The 24,182-nt window shown below is 34.9% G+C and overlaps 1 protein-coding gene across 3 annotated transcripts; it reads right to left on the bottom strand.

Moving 5' to 3' along the window:
• Positions 1-16,006: 16,006 nt before the first annotated feature.
• LOC114188246 (DEAD-box ATP-dependent RNA helicase 53, mitochondrial-like) lies at positions 16,007-23,408 on the bottom strand. 3 transcript variants are annotated; one of them, XR_003605392.2, is made up of 8 exons: positions 22,926-23,408; positions 21,814-21,941; positions 21,279-21,690; positions 19,042-19,140; positions 18,632-18,856; positions 18,055-18,216; positions 16,528-17,016; positions 16,007-16,346 (listed from the first exon to the last, which is right to left on the bottom strand). XR_003605392.2 is itself a non-coding variant. In XM_028076818.2 (7 exons), exons 1-7 carry the CDS (start codon positions 23,277-23,279, stop codon positions 16,627-16,629), a joined length of 1,770 nt encoding a protein of 589 aa, XP_027932619.2. In that variant the 5' UTR covers positions 23,280-23,408; the 3' UTR covers positions 16,007-16,626. The 3 variants fall into 3 exon arrangements, 1 of the variants encoding a protein (XP_027932619.2); XR_003605393.2 differs by having other exon boundaries at positions 16,007-16,339; XM_028076818.2 differs by having other exon boundaries at positions 16,007-17,016.
• Positions 23,409-24,182: the final 774 nt, after the last annotated feature.

Here is a 24,182-nt window from a genome sequence, read left to right as displayed (position 1 = left end):
ACACTTGAGAGATGCTGCGTGCGGGGAGGTACGTAGCTGGTGGATCACGTGTGTTAGACTACGGGCGGGTAGGTCCGTAGAGCAGGACTACGAGCGGGGAGGTTCATAGAGGCAAGACCATGAGCGGGCAAGTTCGTGTGAGCATCATAAATCCTGAGTTCATGGCTAACTGTTTGTGTGAATTGAAGGTTGAAAAGCCTTGGGATATTAAGGTCTTGGCCAAGAACTAACTAGATGAATTAGATGGGTGTATTTTTTTTATCCGGTTATATTATATGTTATTAATTATTTATAAGCTCACCCTTTCTGTTTGTGATTGGCGATGTTCGTGTAATTCTTTATACGGGAGCAGATGATGCTACAGGTAATGATGGTGATGCATAGAGACAAAGAGAAGGCTAGCTTGGGGGCTCTTGAGATAGGGATTTTTATGATGTTATTTCATTATGTTGGATTTTAAAAACTTGTAATACAATTGTTATTTAGTTATGTTTAAATTATGTCGCATTGAAAAATATTTTAAAATTTTCCGCATTTGGGAATAATAAAAGTGACGATGTTGATTTCAATTTCTTATTTATTTATTTTTAATTAAGTCATTTCCAGTAGGGATGTTACATTTGGTATCAGAGCGAAAGTTTTAAGTTTTTGGGAAACTTGGGGAGTGAGCTTGTCGCGTTTTGTCTGTGAATATGTGTTGTGTTATTGATTGATAGGAATTGATTATTTTGTTATAATTTAAGTTGTTTATGTTAACAGCTGAAAAATGTGGCGTGCACAGGCAATGGCAAATATGAGGCGCAGAAATACCGTTGGGGATGACGAGATTGCGAATGCAATCCATAGGATGGTGGACACGATGCAGCCTGTTATAGCGCAGCCGAGGGCGATGATTCCACCAGTCAGACCGGTGACGATGGAAGATTTCATGCGTCATAAGCCAACGAAATTCAGTGGCAAGGCCACCCCGGATGAGGCAGATGCATGGTTGCGTGAATGTGAGAAGATATTTTGGGTGATTGAGTGTATAAAGGCCCAAAAGCTTACTTTTGCCACCTTTTTGCTGGTGACTAATGCAGAGTATTGGTGGATGGGGATGCAGCAACAGATGCAGACCCGCGAGGAGGAGGTGAATTGGGTCAACTTCAAGAAAAGGTTACAGGAGAAGTATTTCCCCGACAGCGCTAAACATGAGCGCAAAGCTGAGTTCCTCACCCTGCAACAGGGGACTATGTCAGTACAGGCATACATGGAGCGGATTGAGTATCTGGCGAGGTTTTACTCACATGCAGTTATTGAGGAGTGGCGCTGCAAGAAATTTGAAGGCGGCTTAAAGCATGAACTGAGGCACTTCATTGTACCGTTGAGGGTCAGGGAGTTTCCTGTCTTGGTCGAGCAGGCCAAGAGCGTTGAGCAGCTGGAGATGGGGCCCAGCAGGGTCAATCGACCCCAAAAGACCAACACTAAGGCAGACAACAGAAGAAGCCCTAGAGTCAACCCCAGTCAGCTTCGCAAAAGTTACGGTGCTATAACTGTGGAGGAGAGCACTTGAGGAGAGATTGTACTCAGTCGACGGACAGTGGGGAAGCAGTACTAGCACTCACAAGTGTTATGCTTGTGATCAGTCGGGGTACTTTGCTAACAAGTGTCTTAATAAGAAGACTACTACCGGAGCACGACCTCAGCTACCCTCGTTAGAGAGGCCTAGAGCAGCAGGCCAAGTCTTTGCCATGACCAGCATAGAGGCCACCCAATCAGGTAGTCTTATACTCGACTATTGTATATTGTTGGGTAATCAGGTTTTGGTCTTATTTGATTCAGGAGCTTCACACTCCTTCATATCTCACGACTGCGTGAAGAAGCTGGGATTGTCGACTCGTGACTTGGGATGCGAGTTAATAGTCTCGACACCAGCATTTGGACAGGTTTCAACAAATTATACCTGTGTTTGATGCTCGGTAGAAGTAGAGGGTAGGCGATTCAAGGTGAACCTTATATGCTTGCCTTTGGAGGGACTGGACGTCATATTGGGAATGGACTGGTTGTCAAGCAATCACATAGTCATTAATTATGGACGGCACAGAGTGGTGTTCCCAGAATTGGAGGGGATTGAGTTGATCTCAACTCACAGAGTCTTGAAGGAGATGGAAGATGGAGCTACTTGTTTCATGATAGTGGCTCAAGGAGAAAAGAAGAGTACCACCGAGTTGATCAGAAGTATTCTAGTAGTGGAGGAATATGTCGACATATTTCTTGATGAAATACCCGAGTTGCCACCAAGCAAGGACATAAATTTCTCTATTGATCTAATCCCTAGAGCGGGTCCAGTGTCGGCGGCTCCGTATAGAATGGCACCAGCAGAGCTAGCGGAGTTGAAAAAGCAGATCAAGTGCATCGTCATGGGGAGCTCTTGTGTTATTGGTGAAGAAGAAGGATGGGAGTTCGCGGCTATGTGTAGACTACCGGCAGTTGAATAAACTGACGATAAAGAACAAGTACCCATTATCGAGGATCGATGATTTGCTAGATCAGTTGAGAGGGGCAAGTGTGTTCTCTAAGATCCACTTAAGGTCTGGATACCATCAGATCTTAGTCAAACCAGATGACGTCCAAAAGACAGCATTTCGATCGAGATATGGACATTACGAGTATGTAGTAATGCCATTTGGAGTAAATAGTGCTCCAACAGTCTTTATGGATTACATGAATCGGATTTTCTGCCCCTATCTGGACAAGTTTGTGGTGATGTTCATGGATGATATTCTCATCTACTCCAAGAATAGGGAGGAGCATGTGGATCATCTGAGAGTTGTTTTGGAGGTACTTAGAGAACATCAGCTCTATGGCAAGTTATCCAAGTGTGAGTTCTAGTTAGAAGATGTACATTTTCTAGGGCATGTCATCTCTGCACATGAAATTGCGGTGGACCTAAGCAAGATTGATGCAGTGTTGAAATGGGAAAGACCGTGGACTGTGACAGAGGTACGAAGTTTCTTGGGATTGGCTGGATACTACAGGAGGTTTGTAGAGGGATTCTCTAAAATGGTGAATCCTCTGACTCCACACACTAGAAAAGACCAACCATTCTCCTGGACAGAGAAGTGTGAAAAGTGTTTTGAGGAGATGAAGAAGAGATTGACTACAACTTCAGTGCTAGCTATACCAGACACAAGTAAGAAATTTGAGGTGTATTGCGATGCATCCTATCAGGGTTTGGGGTATGTACTGATGCAAAAGAAGAGGTCAGTAGTCTTGCTTCTAAGCACTTGAAAGTGCATGAGAAGAACTACCCCACGCATGATTTAGAATTGGTTGCGGTAGTGTTCACTCTTAAGATTTGGAGGCACTACTTGTATGGCTCTCAATTGCAGGTTTTCAGCGATCACAAAAGCATGAAATACATGTTTGACCAGATGGAGCTAATATGATGCAGAGACGATGGATGGAATATCTCAAGGATTACGATTTTGAGCCACTTTACCATCCTGATAAAGCAAATGTAGTGGCGGATGCCATGAGTCGGAAGAGGATGCACATGTCGGCAATGATGGTGAAAGAGCTGGAATTGATTGACAAGCTCGGGGATATGAATTTGGGTATACAATTGGGAGAGGATTCTATCAGGTGTAGTGCACTAACATTGACCAGTGACATCTTAGGGATGATCCGAGATGAGCAGAAGAATGACGCTGAGTTGCAGCAATTTGTGAGTTGCCTGGGTACTCAGAAGGGGAAGGATTACAGGATCGTATCAGATGGCATCCTGTGATTCCGAGACAGAGTATGTGTACCGGGCAATTGGAGGTTGAGGAAGCAGATTCTAGAAGAGAGTCATAAGACACATTATCAGGTTCATCATCAACACGATACAATCAATTGAATACAGTCTCAATTCCATCTAAATATCTAGAACAAAATGTTAAAGACTCTTCAATCATGTATCCTTTAGCTATTGACCCTTCTACTTGTGCTTTATTACGAACATATGACTTCAATTTTCCTAGATACCTCTCAATGGGATACATCCACTGGTATTGGACGGGTCCTCCAAGCTTAGCATCTTCCACTAAATGCACAATTAAATGAACTGTGACTATAAAAAGGAAAGAGAAAATAACATCTCCATGTGACACAATGTGAGAACAATTCTACCTTGTAGTTGGTCAAGTTCATCCATTTTCAAAACTTTATTACACAATTGTCTAAAAAACAAACACATCAATCAAAATTGAGCAAACTTCATTAGGAAGTTTCTTTCTCATTGCCAAAGGTAGAAGTTGCTCCATCAAAACATGTGAGTCATGACTTTTTAATCCTCCAAGCTTATGTTGTTTGACATCAACATCTACTAATGTTACTAGAGTAGCCATTTGGAACTATTATGTTCTTCAAAGTTTTGAGAAAGATACCTTTATTTGCATTTGTTAATGTATATATATTAGGGAGATATCTACCATTCTCATCAGGCCAAAGATCAGGTCTAATATCCCAAAGTTGTAAATACTTTCATGCTTTTAGATTGTCTTTACATTTATTTGAACTATCATTCAACAATGTAAACACAACATTATCACATACATTTTTTTCAATGTGCATAACATCCGAATTGTGATGCAATAAGTTGTCTACCCAATAAGGAAGTTAAAAAAATATACTCTTTTTTCGCCATTGTTGAGTGTCTAACTTAGCATGATTAACTCCCTGGTGTCTTTTGGCCCGTTCTTCAAGTAATGGTTCTTTCCCAAATTCAACATTAAGATTTTGAACTTGTTGTAACACATCGTATCCTGAGACCGCCAAACGTGGATTTCTATTTTCTATAGTTCCGTCAAATCTAATTCTAGCTAGTCTAAATCTATGTCTTCCATCTAACCAACGACGATGACTCATGAAACAAAATTTACCACCTTTAATAAGTTTCTTAGGAGTTGTGTCAAAACTACATCTAGGACATGCCAACCCAGTATGTGTGTTCCATCCAAATAAGGTTTCAAGACCCGGAAAATCACTAATGGTCCACAATATAGCTGCATGCATATCAAACACTTCATTTCCATATGAATCAAGTTTTGATACCAATGCTCCATAGCTCTTTCAACTCTTCTATTAATGGTTGTAAATATACATCAATATCATTTCCTGGAGCTCACTTTTCAGGAATGATCATGAGAGAATGAATGAACTTTGTTCCATACACATCCAAGGCGGAAGGTTGTACGATATGAGTACAATTGGCCAAATATTGTGGCTAGTGCTTAGATTACCATATGGATTAAACCCATCTGTAGCCAAACCAAGTCTCACATTTCGAGGGTCTGAGGCAAATTGAGGATGCTTAAAGTAAAATGTCTTCCATGCTTTAGAATCTCTTGGATGCCTTAAGATGACTTCATTTGTACTTCCCGATGAATGCCATCGCATATGCTCAGCTATTTTGGAGGACATAAACATCCTCTGTAAGCGTGGCTTCAAAGGAAAATACCTCAACACCTTTGCATGAATCTTTTTTCTTTTATTACTTGTAGCACCAATTGTACCTTTTCTTTTTGCCTTCCATCTAGATGTTTTACATTTCTTACAAAAGTCCCTATTTATGTCTTCTCCAAAGTACAACATGCAATCATTCGGACAAGCATCAATTTTGGTGTAATGAAGACCAAGCTTGTTAATGATTTTCTTTGCCTCATAGAATGAGCGTGGAATTTTAGCATGTTCAAAGACATTTGCCAACAACTCTAGTATCATGGACATTCCCTTGTCACTTATTTTGCAAAGACATTTGATGTGATACAACTTGATCAAGAATGAAAGTTTAGAATATTTATCACACCCTTCATATAAACTTTCTTGACCATCTTGCATTAACTCAACAAAATCTCCAATATCATCATTCTCGACATGGCTTGACTCTGGACCTATTTCCTTATTATCCACTGTGTCATTGCTATATTGATGATACCCAAATGCATCATTAACCATGTCACATTCATTATCTTCTTGTGGCATTACACGTGTTTCATCAGTCACATTTACTCCTCTTCTCTCCCCATGTTGAAGTCACATTGTATATCCTTTTGAAAAAGGTTTAAGTATCAAGTGCTCATACACTAATTCACGATCCTGCCATTTGTTAAAGTTGCATTTTTGACATGGACATACTATTTTCCCCTTTACACCACTATAGCAAAAGAAAAGTCAAAAAATTTGTTTAAGCCATCCATATATTGAGGTGTGTTTCTTGGCATGTCTATCCAAGATTTATTCATTGGAAATAGGGTCTGTTCAAGCCAAAATAATTCATACATTATTTTAGGATAACAATAATGAATATAATAAAGGAGAATAATGAATTCTTCTTTCCTATCTAAAGTAGAAATTTGTTGAAAAAACCATATGTATATATTATTTCAGAGACTTCCTACTGACAACTAAGCATCAAGTAATATACATCCTAACAAAGTGTATATTTCTTACAAGTTTAATAATGTTTAAGTTTCTATCTACTAGTACAACTAGTCAACAGAAATGATTAAAAATATTTAATATATAATATCTAAAGCTAAGAAAATTACAAGACTAAAGTTATTTTTCTGCAGTTCACACAATATACATGAACATCAAAATCATAAAATCAATTGCTTTACTACTACTTTTTATGCATCCAGTATTATTTAAAACTTGTTAATAATTAACCAGAGGCAATGCAATTTGTGATTATTTGATATTTATAAAAAAAGTATTAACATAACAATAAACACTAAATCCTATCCAACCATTACATGGAGATGCCCTCTTTGAATCAATAAATGAATATGAAATGAGTAATGAATAGTTTAGCTTAAGCATATACTTATTTTTGTGTGAAGAAAGCAAAGGTGAGAGGCAGAAACCTGCAGAACTATTATTACTGGTGTTATTGTTAGTAAATATTAAGACCAAAATGGCTAACTAGTTGTACTGGTAGATAGAAACTTAAACATTATTACAAATATGGAATGAATTTGGAATATATAATAAAATAGAAGGATAAAACATAATGATTAAACTATAATACATAATATATAAGAATAAGAAATTCTTACATTAACTTTACTTGCAGAAACTGAATTAGTTAGTGAATTTGGAATGAACCTTGCCCATTGTCAATTAGTTGTGCAGCATTTTCTATACATCTTTATCTCACATACCAAACTTGGATTCAAAATAATTTATTTCCCCATGTAAATCATTCTTACTTGCTCATAAAGACAAACAGGAACCTAAATATAACCACATTTTAGGCATTCATAGATAGTTATCTATCTAGGCTAAGGTTTGGAGCATAATAAGAAGTGTTCTCTGTTTTTCTGTCTCTGAATTCTCTGTTTAGGTTAATGTTCACATAGGCTTTACATTTACAATTAATCAATCGAGTAGAATGTTTTACCCAAAGTGTGATAATTTAACCTTACATCTCACCACTGGCACTGGGAACGGAGAATGGGTAGGAGATAGGTGCTTTGTGCTGCTGGAAGCTCGAGTTTTCTTGGCAAGATATGGAAAACGAAATTGAATGAGATGAAAATGAAAGCATGTGATGAAATTGAAAGAGTAATGACACGAAATTGAAAGTAAAGAAGAAATTGAAAGCATCGAGAACGGTGAGGCACAATCGAAAGATCGATGACGAAATTGAAATCTAACCCTGAGCGAACACTAGGAGGAAGAAATCAGAGAAAAGAAAATCAGAGAGAAGAACAATTGCTTTGTCTTGATGAGAAAATTTGATGGCGAAGATGGCGGTGAGGCATTGCGTCTTGATAAGAGACACGCGAAGATGGCGATGAGGCATTATGTCTTGATGAGAGGCATGCAGAGATGATAGAATGAGAGGGAACGTGAGCCAAAGTTTCTAGGTTTTTGAGTGAAAATAAAAAATAAAAAAATTAGAAACTAAATTTTACTGGGGTTTCTTATAAAACCCCTAAAACTTAAAGAGGGTTTTTAAAACCCCCATTATGTTTATATCTTAGTAAGGGTTATTACAACCCCAAATAATAAACCCCTATTAAAATTATACTTTTTTGTAGTGACCTTTCTGTTTCAAAATAAAATTAAATTAAATTAAACTAAACTTAATATTAATGAACACTTAATTCAACTTGATGAGTTATTATTTCATGTTTTTATGACTAGATACAACGGATTTGTCCTCTATTGTTTATAAATTTCTACTAATTATTTATGGTAACTTTACCTTCCATGTCACATCTCAATATATACACACACAAAAAAACTAACTAAAATTAAATAAAATTCAATTAATTGACGTTGTTACTAGTCATGACGACTTCAGTTCAACTGCCATATACAAAAGAGGTCATGATTTGTGACGACTTTGCATTCTTAAAAAATTACAGACAAATTGTCCACACTTATAAGACTTCACTACAGAAGTCAACATCCATCATCCTTACGACTTCACCCCTTTTTGTAAATTAAAAGTCAACTAACCCTTTTAAAAAAAAAAAACCCAAAAAAAAAGAAAGAGAAAAAGCATGACATGGTTATGGACAATAACACTGTTCAACCACTATAAGAGCAACCACTGCAATTAGTACATCATCCACAATTTACCCAACGGTTGCACTTGCAGCATTTGCACATGCAAAGGTTGCACTCTACCATTCCTAACTCTGCTTTGCCATTCTTCTTTCTCTTTCTCTCTATTTTTTTTCTTCCTTTCCAACTAACTATAGAAATTATATTGTGATGCTTTCTAATTTTACCTTCTTTTCTGTAACGTCCCTACTGAAAATTACTTAATTGAAATAAATAAATAAATAAAGAATTGAAATTCAATCGTCGTAAATTTATTATTCCAACACGCACAAAAATTTAAATAAAAATTGAGTAATAAAGTGATACAAGTTCCAAATTATCCATTATACGAGGATAAAACATAAGAAATAAATCTCTAATGAAAGATCCCCTCTTATCTCTCTCTCCGGATCTACGCATCAACAGCATCATTTGGATTATCATCTACTCCCGTATGATAAATCACACGATCATCGCCAAACACAAACAGAAAGGGTGAGCTCATAATACATTAACACATAAGTTAATAAAATCAAAATACCCAACTAAATTATTCTAGTTAGTTCTTGGCCAACTTAATACCCCAAGGCTTTTCAACCTTCAAATCACACAAATAGTTAGCCTTGGATTCAGGATTTATAATGCTCACACGAACCTTCCCGCTCGTGGTCCTGCCTCTACAAGCCTCCCCGCTCGTAGTCTTGCTCTACGGAGCTACCCGCCTGTAGTCCAACGCACATGATTCACCAGCTACGTACCTCCTCGCACGCAGCATCTATCAAGTGTGAGCACGAAACATACGAACCTACCCGCTTGTATCCCCACACGAGAGTAACTGGATATGAACCTCCCCGCTCATATCATCATGTGTTCACCACCATCCATGAACCTACCCGCTCATGGCACAACATCTCCTGATCCAAGTCAGCATCAATGCGTACAAACAACACACGCGGCCAATACCTGCAGTATTATCGCTTGGCGCAGCCTAAGCGCCGTCAGGCGAAATGCCTGTGTAGACCGCCTAGCGGGACCTCCTCACCGCCAGGCGCCAGGCCTCTCACAAATCCATTGTTGTAGGGTCTATCGCTTGGTGGAGCACACCCTCCCGCCAGGCACCATGCGGTGCAGGGACTCCCTCACTGGTCATATCGCCTGGTGAGCATCAGCAGGCCGCCAAGCGCCACACCACTAGCACAGATTTTGCTGATTTTATGGCACCCATCAGACTGCCCTGCACTTTCGAAATACCTCTTAAGGTATTAACCTACTCTCATTCTTCAATGTCAAAATCGTGATAACATGTCACCATCATATAATTCAAGTACCTAAAATTCACAATTCTCAATCCCTTTATTCAAGGCCTCTAATTTACCAAGTATTTTAACATTTTCATAATCTCTAACTCTAGCTTATAGGAAAAGACTCCAAATTCAGTACATTAAAATTACACCGCCTACTTCTGCTGCACTGCAATGATACAAAATCCTTCACTCATTACCTTCCAATTAAGTTACACAATTTTTGGTGAATTCCCTAACCTGTCACATTAAAATTCTCCAACGTCTCTAAGTCTAGTATACACAGAAATCATATCTTCTCAGTTTCTACCGTTCCAATCATCAATATTCTTCATTCTGGTTTAAATTCTATATTCCTATCGACTTTCCCTTCACCTAATATGAACATTCTTCATACACTATCAATTTCTGGATTTTAATTCATTAAAACTTAAGCACAAAACTTTCATCCCTCCAAATTTCACTTCACGGACCAGATCCCAAAACCACAATATCCAGTGTTGCCCACTACCAAACTGGAAATCCCAGCTATCGCCTGGCGGCAGATCATGTGCTGCCAGGCAGCGTATCAAGTTTTGGAAAAATATCCCCTTTCCTTTCTTGCACGAATCCTCCCCCCTTTTCTCCTTCGTCATCTCGTCTCGCCATACACTAATTCGAATTCAAATGCATTCCCAGAAATACAAATGCATGAATAATGCCAAACTTAAATAACTCTTAGAAGTTGCAATCAATTTCCTAATTACCCTCTTTCTACCCTTCTCATAATCCCATGATCACCCATGCACCCTTGGTCCAAGGTTTCATCATACACTCAATCTCATTTGGATTAAAGCATAATTCATCACACACAATGTACATAAACAAATTTCCAGAAATCACAATGACTCATGAGCCAAACAACACAAAAAGAACCAGAACAGCTTCGCGTTGCTTGGCGGAAATTCATTGTCCGCCAGGCAGTTCATGACGCAACCCAATAACTGGGTCACTACTGACGCGTCGCCTGGCGGCATCATCATGCCCGCCAGGCAATTTCTAGGCGGAAAGCCAGAAACTTGCGAAAAATGACGTAAAATTGGGTAAACTCTCGTGCAATTATACATGGAAAAGCACATTTATTCATACACAAATCAAAACACAATAAACAACTCCCCTTACCTAGTAAATCCTTGCTCCTAATGGTCTTCTAGTCTTTGCTTTAAGATACCCAAGAGCCTCCTTTTTTCTACTCCCAAAAATTCAGCTATTCAAAGTCCATTATGGCTATTGTCTAGCTCTCTTGGCTGCCACTTTTTGCAACTAGGATTTTCTCTACCCTTTCATATTCATGTCAAAATAAAATTTGGCAAAAAGAGAGTTTAATTCGTTCTTAGCAAGGTTTGAACCCACAACCATTCAATCACAAAGCAAATGCACAACCAATTCAACCAATTCATGTTTTATGATAATTTTTATGATTTTAGGATTACAATATCACTAGTCACATATAAACATAACATTAAAATAATAAACATATTAAAATAACATACCATTGGCATACATAAGACTCAAATTCAAGTCCTCTCACACAATTAAGTACTCTCAACCATTTGAGCTAATACTTTTTCACGTCATAACAGTCTACATTAAATGTTATAAAGGCTCCTACTATCAGCATTTATTAAATAATTATTTATTAATTATTTAAATTTCCCTTGTCTTACATTTTCTCTCTTAACTTATATGTTTTTTTAGATAAAATAACAATAAATTATATATATATATATATATATATATATATATATATATATATATATATATAATGTATATATGGGTAGCTCAAGAGTTTGGGAGACCTAAAGCAAACTTAAAAAATGAAGTCTTTTATTTAAAATTTCTTTTTCAAACTTTTTATGTAAAATTATTTACTAAATTGTCATAATTAATTTCATTTGACGGTGTAGTACAACTCAACTTCTTAAGTCATTATCTCAGCTCCTACAGTCAAGATCCTAGCTTTTACAGTCCATACCTCAGTTGATGTACTCTATACCACATCTAGTGTCCGAGTGGATCCCTCTTCATCTCTCCTTCATATCATGATCTACCTACTGAGGAGGTTGTACTTTATGACAGTGGCAAGATCATTGTGACATCCATTTGTAAAGGATAAGTGTATACTATTATTTAATTTTTTTTGTAACTACTAATTCACTTATGTTCATTGATCTCTTTTCTTCTTTTTAGACGAGGCCTAACCACCATGCACCTAAGGCAATTGTGTGATTCTACATGAAATGAAATTTGGGTCAGAAATAAATAAATTGCACTAGTTATATCCAGTTGTTATTAGCATCGATGATGAGTGCTCATTTTATGTATTATCCATATGCATTTTAGCACTTATCTTGATTAATTACATTGCATTTATTGAGGATTTTACTCCATTTTGATTAGAATTTGGGAACATAATTCGGATATGAACATGTGTGGTTAATTCATGTTTTTTTTTTTTATGAATTTCTGCAGAATTAGAAGAAAGATAGCATAACAGATTAAGCCCTAGAATCAAAGCTTAAGCAACTCAAAGGTAGTTTCAAGAAGATCCAAATTCTACTTCCACAACTTGAGTAGAGAAGATAGTGACCAAGCCACACGAAGAAAACTTCACCATGAAACAGCCTCAAACTTCACCTTTGAAGAAAGCTCTGTGATTGAACAACACAAAACATGTTTAAGCTAAGAAGAAACCCTCAATTGAATGAAAGATCACAAGATTAGAAACCATGTTTGGAGCTGCAACCAACCCCCAATTTCATATAAATTAAGGGGAAGAACCCATGTTTTGTATCCAAAATTCCATTATAGATTATAGTTTCTCTCTCTAGAGTCTCTCTCTTTCCCACTTCATTTGTAATATCCTAAGTTAGAGGAGACATGATGAAGATGCAGTTTCTTCTATGATTGAATGTTAGAATCATCATAAGTTGTTGAACTTCCTTGTGTTGAGATTAGATGTAGTTATTCTGAATTATTGAACTAGTACTATTTTACTATTTTATTCACATATTCTTTCATGTGTTCGTGATTCAATTCGTATTTCATGTGTATTGAACTTATCAATCATTTGTTACATATATAACTTGAGTTAGGCGAAAGCTAATTCACCTTATAGATCCAATTGAATCATCTAAGGATGTTAAAAGTTAGACATGTCGCTATATGACTTAGCTGGCTAAAAGAGTCTTGATCTTAATGCAAAAGCCTCATCACTAGGACGTGGAGAATTCATCCTAAGTTAGAATGATTTTAGGTCCTAGTGTTGCAGAAAATGACCTAGGATTACATTAGTGTACTTCCATGAACAATAATTGTGCATATAAAAAGAGTAGTGAAATCCAATCCAAACACGTTTTATACACTTGAATTAATTTGTTCTTAGTTCTGGATCACCATTACTTTACAATCAAAAGTGAAAATCACAAATCCAAATAATAGCAGTTGACCAAATCCATATGGATATGACATTTGGTACTATAGTCGAACCAATGCACTTGATAGTGTGATTGGTTGCGAACTGGGATGTCATCATTCGACTAGCCCACGCATCATTTAATATATTAAATTATTTTTCCTACTTAGCATCGATTAGCCTACACTTCATTCGAATACTTAAAAATATTATTTGCTAATAGCGTTGTCCAACCCACATACATTTTAATATTTTAGCGTCATTAATAATTGGCATTATCATGTTTTTATTTTTGTTTATTTTTATATTTTATTGTTATTTTATTATGTTTTTGAATATTTCAAGTTTGGTTTAATAAAATTGGAAAAGATAATATTTGGTTTATATTTTGCAAGTAAGTAGAAATCTCAGAGATTTAAGAATATTATCAATAGAAATAGAATAATAGAAATAGAATCAGTAGATATTACTAAATATTAAAAGAATATATCAACAAAATAAGTTATACATCGAGTTGGTTACTTCAGTTACAAATCATAAGATTTGATTTATATATCAAACATATGAAATCTTCGAAGATATATATAAAGGATTATCTATTACAATTTATTCAAATACAATATGAAGTCCTAATTTTAGGCCTAGTGCAATTATTAAAGTCTATAACTTGAGGGCCTGACAGAGGTCAAAACACATTTTGGAGAGAAAGAAACTTGATCTATATACATTTGACCGATAGAAGGACATTCTAAAGGTTGGGGGCATTTAGTTTCAACATCAATCTAGTATTCAGTATGTCTAGAAATAGCCAACTCCCTCATTCATGGGGTTAGGTGTAATATATTCTTAATTCTTCGTGGATTCATCATCCAATATAATTATTTTCCATCATATCTTATGTTTTATTCTTGTTTTAACTACATAGTTTATGAATAGTTTGGGAAACATGATTATGATCTTCAACTACATATTCTAGATATGGTGCATATGTGGGAGTACTAGTTGATCCAAAAGATAGTTTAGGAAATCTGAGTAGCATAAAACAATTAATTGATTTCACAGGTTAGACATAGATGTGGTCATTGGTCATTCTTAACATAACATATAGTTCATTAATGAAAACTTAATAATAAAAATTGCTAAAGTTTTTATTACTCAAGTTTAGTTAGATGAGCCTAAATATACACATTAGATGAGTACATTCATACACTCATCAAACGAGTCTAACAACACATATTAGACAAATTTGTCAATACACTAATTACAAAAGTCTAACAATATACGTTAAATTATATGAGTCTTGTAACATACATTAGACAAGTTTGTTCATATACCAATTAGACAAATTTAACAATACGCATTAAACGAGTGTGTCCATATACTAATTACATGAGTCTAGCAATATATATTAAATAAGTTTGTCAATATATTGATTAGACGAATCTAACAATACACATTAGACTAATCTATTCATACATTTATTTGTATCTTTAACGAATTTAATCTACATATTTTTGAGTACCTTTTATATTTTTAAAGAATCTACTCCATTTTTGGCAAATGATTTATTCTTTTTTTTTTACACGTTCTACTTTTTAAATTTTTATAGACATGTTTATTTTCTAACTATAAATCATTTTTCAAGTTAATTTCGGTCAAAACTTAATATAAACTTAAATATTTATTATTTCTTTCAGCAAACTTTAAATATATTTTAATAAATATACAAATAAACATCAACCCATACATAAATACGAATTTAAAAATAATTTAAAATTTAAATATAAAATAAATACATTATGAGATGTTAAAATATTTTCATATCTAAAAGTATCTTTCAATACACCTTATTCACAAATTATATAATGTTTATACAATTCAAATGTTATTTTCAGATCTGAAAATATATTTCAAAATTAACATTTCAGAATATAGGTTTTAAATATATTTTAAAATATATAATCCAAAATATGTTTTCCAATCCGCAAATATCTTTCGAATTGCATGAGTGCAAGAATAGAGGTAATTTCGGATTTATGTATTTTATGAATTGCAGGAAAAAAAGGGAAGTGCGGAAGAAATAGCCTACAATAAGACATATATGTCGGTTAAATGTCTACTTTTCTTTATTTACAAAAAATACACGTAGAGTAATCAATTGTAACTTTCCACATTCTCTGTAATCTCTACTTCGATTTAGATGACTTTTCTTCAAACAAGAGATCTCATAATTATATTTATATAATTTTACAAAAGTAAAAGTATTACCCTTTTCCAAGCATATATTATCTTTCTGTCTCGAAGCAAATACAATTATTTTCGTGGAACATAAAATCTAGGTAACTTTCAAATCTACCATCAACTTCTTCACATCCTCAAACTTCAAATTTTATCCACCACAGACAACATAATAATAAAAATAGCTGTAAAAAACCATAAATTTAAGACGAATAATCATTAAAACAACAGGTCAGTCATTCTTAATTGGAACAATTCAATGGCAAATGGAAAACAAGAAATAGTACTGGCTATCAAGTTATAGGCAATTGTTGATCATCAAATTGGATCATCCATTTAGCAACATAGAGTTCATTATAATTCAATGCAGTTCAGCAATTTTTGTTCCTAATACACTAAATCACTTTTTCGGGTGTTCTTTAATCAAACAAGATGCTGTTGAATATTTCATACATTTCGGTAAGTGGCCCAGAATGCAACTAAAAGCATATGGTTGAAAATATATTAATATTACAGTAGTTATAATGAGTTATAATATGAGAAATTCCTTGTATCACAACATTGTGATAATATAAACAGGAGAACACCTACCTGTTTCGAAAATTTTCTATCTTTGACCATTATGAATTTTGAAGAACGCATTAAACAAATAGGAGCAGCTGCTACAAAATTTCCAAGGCCTTTGCTATGATAGGCAGAAGCTGGATCATGGAGATGATAAAGGCTTTTGCTATGGCAGGAGTGACCAAATAGAGCTGAGTTTTACCTGAAGACTAGTCACGAGAGAAAATACTGAAATGCCTCCCAAAATAGAATGTTATTCTTATTCCATATTACATTTTCCATCTCTAAGATACGGGGAAATTGGCAAGATACTGAACATTTAGATAAAGACGGTAAACTCACTTTACAAGAGCCAAAAACTAAATAAGAAATGAATACGGCTCTACTTACCAAGTTGATGAAGTGAAAAAAACCTTTCTTCTATTTGTAATTATCACTATTTAGGGTATTCCCAAAAGCACCGAAACCACGCCATGTGCTGTTCTGGCTTCACTTTCTATCACCAAAACCACCAGATTGAGCCCAACCAAAACCACCAGATCGATCTGAACTACCAAATCCACCAGATCTATCGGAGCTACCAAATCCACCGAAACCTCCTCCTGACAGACTTGAACCAGGGCTGCCAAAACGGCTAGAGCTTGGTCCTCCAAACCTTCCTGTCTCGCTGGAATTTCCATGGCTAGATCGGCCAAACCCGGAGTTACTGTAACTGCCAGAACTGGAATTTCCATAGCTAGATCGGCCATATCCAGGACTACGACCAAAACCTGTACCTCCAGACTGGCGATCCCTCATACCTCCTGAAGAACCAAATCGACCACCACTCCATCCACCAAACATGTCTGCTGATCCACTCTGAGCATTAATCTTTGCTAGCTGATAAACAAGAATATTGGAACAAGATATGAGCAGTTAATCACTATACAACGTAAAAGTAACCTATAATATAAAATCGTATGAAGGGTTAAAGAATTTCAAGGGCAAGATAAATAATTACAGCCGAAGAATTTGGCCTTTCACATCTTGAAGATCAAATAGGTGCATAGGTAGAATAAATTGTAACACGACAAACACAAAAACAAAATTCAAATAAAAGATTCAAGCACTATCAGTCTACAATGACTCAATTTTCTGTTAATCCGATTTAGTTAAAATGAAAATCCATAACAAAAGAACTCCTGCCACTCCGTTATTAGTTACTAAGAGTATGCCGGCAAAAGCTTTGAAAAATGTACATAAAGCGAGGACAGTTATTTCCACTACCAAAATTGACAAAAAATATTCACTTTCCTCTTACTCATAATTCAACAAACAAAGAACTTCAGGATTTCTCATCAAATATTTCCCATGAACTCAGTTCTAGATCAGAATCCATGTTGTAACATTTACTTTCACTTAACATTTTACCCTTCATGAACCAAGAACATACAACTAACAGGTTTAAAACAAACTTTAACTTATATTTCAATATTATTTACTAACTAAACCAAAGCTAGAGCCATGGACGTATATCGATAATTGAGAATGAAATTTGATAGAATCTTGTGATAAGGAAATGTGCAATCAGCATTGCAGTATCAAATACTAAAACTTAATGTCTTATCTAATTGTCATCACCCTTTAATGATTTGAGGTATTTTAGTCAGAATTTGCAGCTTTTCCCCTACCTGCTCGATGTTATGAACATCAAAGGTAAAATAGGTAGGTTAAAGACAGTCTTTCATAACTCAATCACAAACTAGGAAGATATTCACCACAAAGCTCCCTAACTTAGAGAGGTACCACATTCCAATGCCCCTTTAAGGTTAACTGGATTGGATCTATGGAAAGAGAATAGGCTACCCATCTTGGTGCCCCAAGGACTAGAACAATATAAGCAAAGAAAGCTACCATATGGAAAAAAAGAAAAATCACCTCAGTAAATTTGCATCCAACATCACGCTCAATAGTCCTCAAAGTCCTGAATTGATCTTCTGAGTAAATAAGAATAGCAGCTCCTTTCTTCCCAGCACGGCCTGTTCTTCCAGATCTGTGAACAAATATCTCTGATGAACTGGGAAGATCATAATGTATCACCTGTATGAGAAAACCAAGTACAAATGTATAAACAGATTGAACAACAGTGTATGTAAATGTGTTGGCATATACACAGAATATATTACAGTAACGCATAAAAGCTAAGAGTGAAAAAGATACACAAACAAGCAATTAATAGTGAAAATGAAAAAATAATACAAGACAGGTAATAGTGAAGACAAGCAGTTAGAAAGGAAACATCACCCAGTAATTTCCCTTCAAACTCAAAATTTAGGGGAATCCAACAATTAAAATATGATAAACATGATCATGTCCCCCCTCCCCTAATTTATTCGACAACAATAAAGGAAGAATTACCATGTAGAATGTATAAGTTTTTCTTGAACCTTAATCAACTATCAAAATCCAAGGGTAATACAACAATTTCAAACATGTTTAGTAAAATAAAACTTACGAGATCCACATTTGGAACATCAAGGCCACGTGATGCAACGTCAGTTGCCACTAAAACATTGAAATGGTTGTTTCTGAAACCAGCAAGAGTCCTTTCCCTCTGAGTTTGTGAAATATCTCCATGCAAAGGCTCACATTTAAGGCTTTTAGCCATTACATATGATAATCTATCAGCATCACGTTTGGTTTGAGTGAAAACAATACACTTTCCTCCATTTGCATGTTCCTACCAAAGTATATACAATTAGGAAAGGCATACAGAAGCCTGTCTAAGACCCAAACATACTGAGTTGCAATCATTTTAGTAAAAAATATAAAATATAAAATAGATTCTTATAATAAAATATCAATCATATCACTAATTACAGCTGATACAAACGTAAGGAGAAAAGATTGAATCTAAAGTCATACTGTTATCAGGGGTGCAAGAATCCCTGCTTTAGTGCGCATATCAGATGCAATAGAGTACAGTGAAATTCCATCTGCCAACTTCTGATCAGAATCTCCAACCTATGGCACCAAATAGTTCCCAAGTAGAGAATTACAAATCAGCAATAAGGATTCTGCAAGTTAATCTCAACCGTTCTTATTTCTTTTCCTCCTTACAAAGTAAAATTCATGAAAAAATGTGCAAAACTGAATAAAGATCTCATGCTGCCGTATGATTCCAAATTCTATATAATACCTTCTACAATCATATTTAAAGATAAAATTTATATAGAACCACTGCTTAATTTATATAAACATGTCATAGAAAAATAGTTATACAGGCACAAATATAGAAAGCTACAATTTCTTCTGAAGGTTACACATCTACTGCCACCTGCATATATACACACATTATATAATATTTATGAGATCTATATGCATAAAATTTCTTGCTCAAAAATTACCCTAGACAATCTACAACTTTTACAACAAGCCTGACTCTGCACTTTAATTTTAGGAACACAGAAGAGTTCATAGTCCAACTTGTGGAGTCCAGTAAATGTATTTATCCCAGTTGCAGTGAAAAGAATGTGATAGGAAACCTATTATGCCAGTTTCAGACTGACAGACATTATATAATATGATAAATTTGTCTGTAATTTCTAGGTATTTGCGTGCCTTAATGTCATTTTTTTTAAGATTTTGTATGCCCTTTGGTAAAAAAAAAAAAAGGTGGCGTCAGTAAATAGCCATGCTAGAATGATTCTTCATATGGGACATAAACTGCCTTAGTTCCCCAAAAAATTGATTCGTTTCGAATTTCCAAAATAATTTTAGGGCCTTTCTGCTATGCAAATTCCTAGGATAGGGAGATTCTTAGTTCTGTAACTCAAAGGGAATGGCAGCTAGCCTTAAAGATTATATCCTGTCTTTGTATTTCATTTCATCATAATCACAATTAGACACCACAAGTTGTAGCTCTTCTCATGAGAGTTTTCTGCATACAATAACTTTACCTTGAATCCTATCAGATAGTCTAATACATATAGATCATTTGATATAACAAACACTTTATGTGTTATTGAAATCGTATTATAAATATAAACCTTCTAACATGTGTTTTGTTCCAGCTAAAGAATTTACAAGATTTCTCACAACCTACAAAGAACACAATGAATACAATAAACCTTAGAAAGATATATTGTTGGTGTGTGTTCTTCAACCTTGACTGTTACTTCTATATAAGGCAATATTTGATCTTGCAATGAGTATGTGTAGAGACTAATGACATTAAGCACTTATGCTTGACTACACTTAAATAGCTATATATTATTTGAATTGTTTCCTTAAGCAGAATCAAAGATATAAATGTTGTGAAGAACATATCAAAACATTCCTTAACAATTGCTCACAATCATAAAGATAAAGATGGAGATACAACTCAAAGTCTCCACACATAATCGTTGCAATATCAAATATTGCCTTATATAGAAGCAACGGTAAAGTTTCAAGAAGCTATATAAAGAGATCAAGTTAAAAATTGAAGAACACACCAGCAATATATCTTTCTAAGCTTTATTGTATTCATTGTGTTATTTGTGCTTGTAAATTCTTTACACTATGATGTTTTCCCAAGTGGGCTTAAAATGTACTATCTGTGAGAATGATTTTCTTTAGGCTCGAGAGTTCTTATTCTTGGAGGGAGATTAAGAAGGTATAACCAAAAGAGGTTTGTGTATTCGTTGTAATTATTTAATTGATTAATGAAATCTCTTGAACAATGTATTTACGGGAGAACTGAACGTGGTTCGTGAGTTGGGGTGAACCAATAGAAAATCTTTTGGGTACTTGATTTATGTTTACTATATGGTCTAGTCTAGAATTGTGTGAAAAGAGTCTAAGGCTCTATTCAACCCTCCCTCTTCTAGAGCCAGTTGTTCTATCAGAAATCACTCCAGCCCTTATGTATTGAAATTTATTTCGCCATAGATCAAAAAATCCTAAGCTTCAGAAGATTTCATTGATTAAATTTGTTAGGTATCTTCTAATTTCTCCTCAAAACTCTCTTTGGCCCATGTCATACTAGATTCGACATAATTCCAACAGAAATTAAATTTGAAAAATTCATTAGCCTGACTTGGCATAATTCCAACAGAAATGACATTTGAAAAGTTGATTAACATTTCTTACTGGTGCCTAAAATAGATGTGTATACTTACGAGGTCAATGGTAAGGGGATTGTTTAGGTAATTTCGGGTGATACTCTTTATCCAAGATGGCATAGTTGCTGAGAACATAAGAGTCTGACGATTTGGAGACAAATTTTGCAAGATGTTCTCCACAGCTTCTTGAAATCCGACTTGAAGCATCTGATCAGCTTCATCAAGAACAACAAACTTCACATCCTTCAAATTCAGTGCCCTCCTATTGAGAAGATCAATAATTCTACCAGGTGTGCCTACTACAATATCTACACCATAATTAAGCTGCCTCATTTGTTGTTGGATAGGCATACCCCCATAAAGACAGATCGTGTCCAGTTTAGGTGCAGCTTCATTAAATTCCTTCTCAACCTGCCGTGCAAGTTCTCTAGTCGGAGCCAAAACCATAGCCAAAGGATCTTTTCCTCGCCTGCAATGATCAAGACAAAAATTTGTTTACTTGAAGAAACAAATAAGGTTTAGATAGGACCATTACCGAATCCTACTTCCAGCAGAAAACAAGTAAAATGTACGTGTAACTAATATAAAGTACCCATGCTTAGCATTTAGCTGAATAATCCTGTCTAAGATGGGTATCCCAAATGCAAGAGTTTTCCCAGTTCCTGTCCTAGCTCGACCAATCATATCACGTCCCTGCATTGCAGGTTCCAGCACAGCTCTCTACAACAACAATAAATAATTGAACACCTCAAGATCAGAGATAATAAATTTTGTAAACACGACGTATCTAAATATAAAATATATTATCCGAACTTAAATCAATTCTTTTCACCACAAGTTTCTAATAATAATACATGAACTCACGCCCAAAGTATAGCAACAAGGGACCTTTGTAAAATTTCTATTAACAAACACGTTTGTCTTCTGTTTAAACCAAACTAAGCCAAATTCAAACAAATTACCTCAATGTAAATCAAATCATTTCTCCATGTATAATGGCAATAATAATAATAATAATAATAATTATTATTATTATTATTATTATTATTATTATAAATTTGAGTGTTCAACTTCACTGTACAAGAAGTGCATGTTCAAGAGTCATTTGACATACCTACCAAATTAAATACATTTGTCTCTATATCAAATTCATATATCCAGAAATAAAATGTCTTCGTCTAAATAATTTATCATATAATGTCCTCCTCAATATCAAAAGTTTTATCACTCTAAATTTTATTAGATCTAATATATTACTCATTATTAGATAGTTTCGTACCATAACATGCAAGTACACAACGACTTCATAAATGACTGTTCCTTATTTATCAACACATGACCATGAGTCTTCTGTTTTAAGAGAAGATTCACTATTTATAATACTAAAAAAAACACTTCCGTGATGTGCTTAATTTCATCATTATTTAGTAAATATGATATTTTGTTTTACATATTTTTTTAAAATATTCAAACTTTAAAATGTCCTTACAATATACGAAAAACTTCTAGTTGCTACAACTAAACTAGTAAACTGATTTCGTAAAATTTTCAGACAACCAGTTTCAAGCTTTTTACCATTTCCCTTCTCCCAACTACAAATCAAATACGAACCTTACAACATTAATTAACGAAGCTAAAAAACTAAAACCAGAAAAAATTAAAAATTGTAAAGAAAAGTGAAAACAACAGTAAATCGACGTTTACCTGAATAGGAAACAGCTTTGCGATCCCTTTCTTGGCTAAGGCCTCCACGATCTCCGTCGAGATCCCGAGCTTCGCGATCTCGAGTCCTTCGTCGCAGTTCGTGCCAGAACCTACATCTTCGTTGGAGTAGTCGCGCTCCACTGCGAGCTGCGCTGCGCAAGAAACCGGCGACGAGCGGAAGTTCAATGGTCCTGATATCGCGTGCAAGAACCTGATTCCAACTCCGTCGTTGGAGCCACCGTGCCGGAGGGCGGCGAGCCCGCTTTGGCGCGAAAGCGGTTCGACGGTGGCGAGAGTGGCGAAGAAACGGCGCGAGATTACGGAGGAGGATCTTCTGAGGATCAAGCTCGTCATGTTGATGACACTGACTGGTGAAGAGATTGAGGTTTAGGGTTTTGTTCTTCCAATCGATGAAGAAGGCTTCGAGAGTGCGAGTGTGAAGTGGTTGAGAAGGGTTTTAAGTTTCAGGGTTTTAGGGTTGGAAATCCTGTGTGGACAAGTCTACACACCTTTTATACTTCACATTAATACTACAAAAAAACTTCACATTAAATTTAAAATTAGTATAACAGATAAATTACTTTGTAAGAAGAAAAAGGAAGAAAGATTCACATATATTAACAATTATTAGTTTATGGATAAATCAATAATTTGATTTATGTTAATTTAACTTTTAAAAGAATAAAATATTAATTTTAATATACAAACAAATCTTCACATTATATTTTATTGTTAAACCTTTTTTAGGATTATTTATTGATAAAAAGTTTAAAGGTTAAATATATTTTTTTCATATAATTTTTAAAAATTGTATTCTATTTCAAACTAATTATTTAAAATTTTAACAATTTTGTTTATGTAATAAGAGAAAGTTATGCAAAAGAAACAGCGTTTACAAGTTTGTTAGATGAGAATCTCATAATATTATATAGGCAAAAGCACTATTTTTATGTTTTTTTTTAAATTATCGAAATGGGATAAGTGCTAAAAAAATTGGGAAGGTGGATAAGTCGTATTAACGAGGTAAGATTTTAATGTGAACAAATCTTCTTAAGATGACACAATTTCATTGTGAATAAGTGAAATTGTGAATAAGTGAAACGTTATAATATTTCAAAAGATTGGAATGTTGCACCCGCTATAATTTTGTACCGGTGTAACTTTGGTTTTGGTGCAATATTATGTTTTCGTTTTGATTTAATGATTAATGCAAGAATTATGATTTATGACTATCTCAAGCACATTGCAAAATTGGTT

The sequence above is a fragment of the Vigna unguiculata genome, chromosome 6 (assembly GCF_037176805.1).
Source record: "Vigna unguiculata cultivar grain cowpea cultivar isolate G323 ecotype 2 chromosome 6, ASM3717680v1, whole genome shotgun sequence".
Taxonomy (NCBI): Eukaryota; Viridiplantae; Streptophyta; class Magnoliopsida; order Fabales; family Fabaceae; genus Vigna; species Vigna unguiculata.
Note: the sequence above shows the minus strand (reverse complement) of the source record. Positions and strands in the feature narration are given on the sequence as shown.

Coding starts and splice junctions, on each gene's coding strand:
- LOC114188246 (XM_028076818.2), bottom strand. CDS start 23,279: ATGACGAGCTTGATCCTCAGAAGATCCTCCTCCGTAATCTCGCGCCGT. Junction 21,691..21,813: donor CAGCTAAATGCTAAGCATGG/GTACTTTATATT, acceptor TGATCATTGCAG/GCGAGGAAAAGATCCTTTGG. Junction 17,017..18,054: donor TTGGATGCAAATTTACTGAG/GTGATTTTTCTT, acceptor CTTGTTTATCAG/CTAGCAAAGATTAATGCTCA.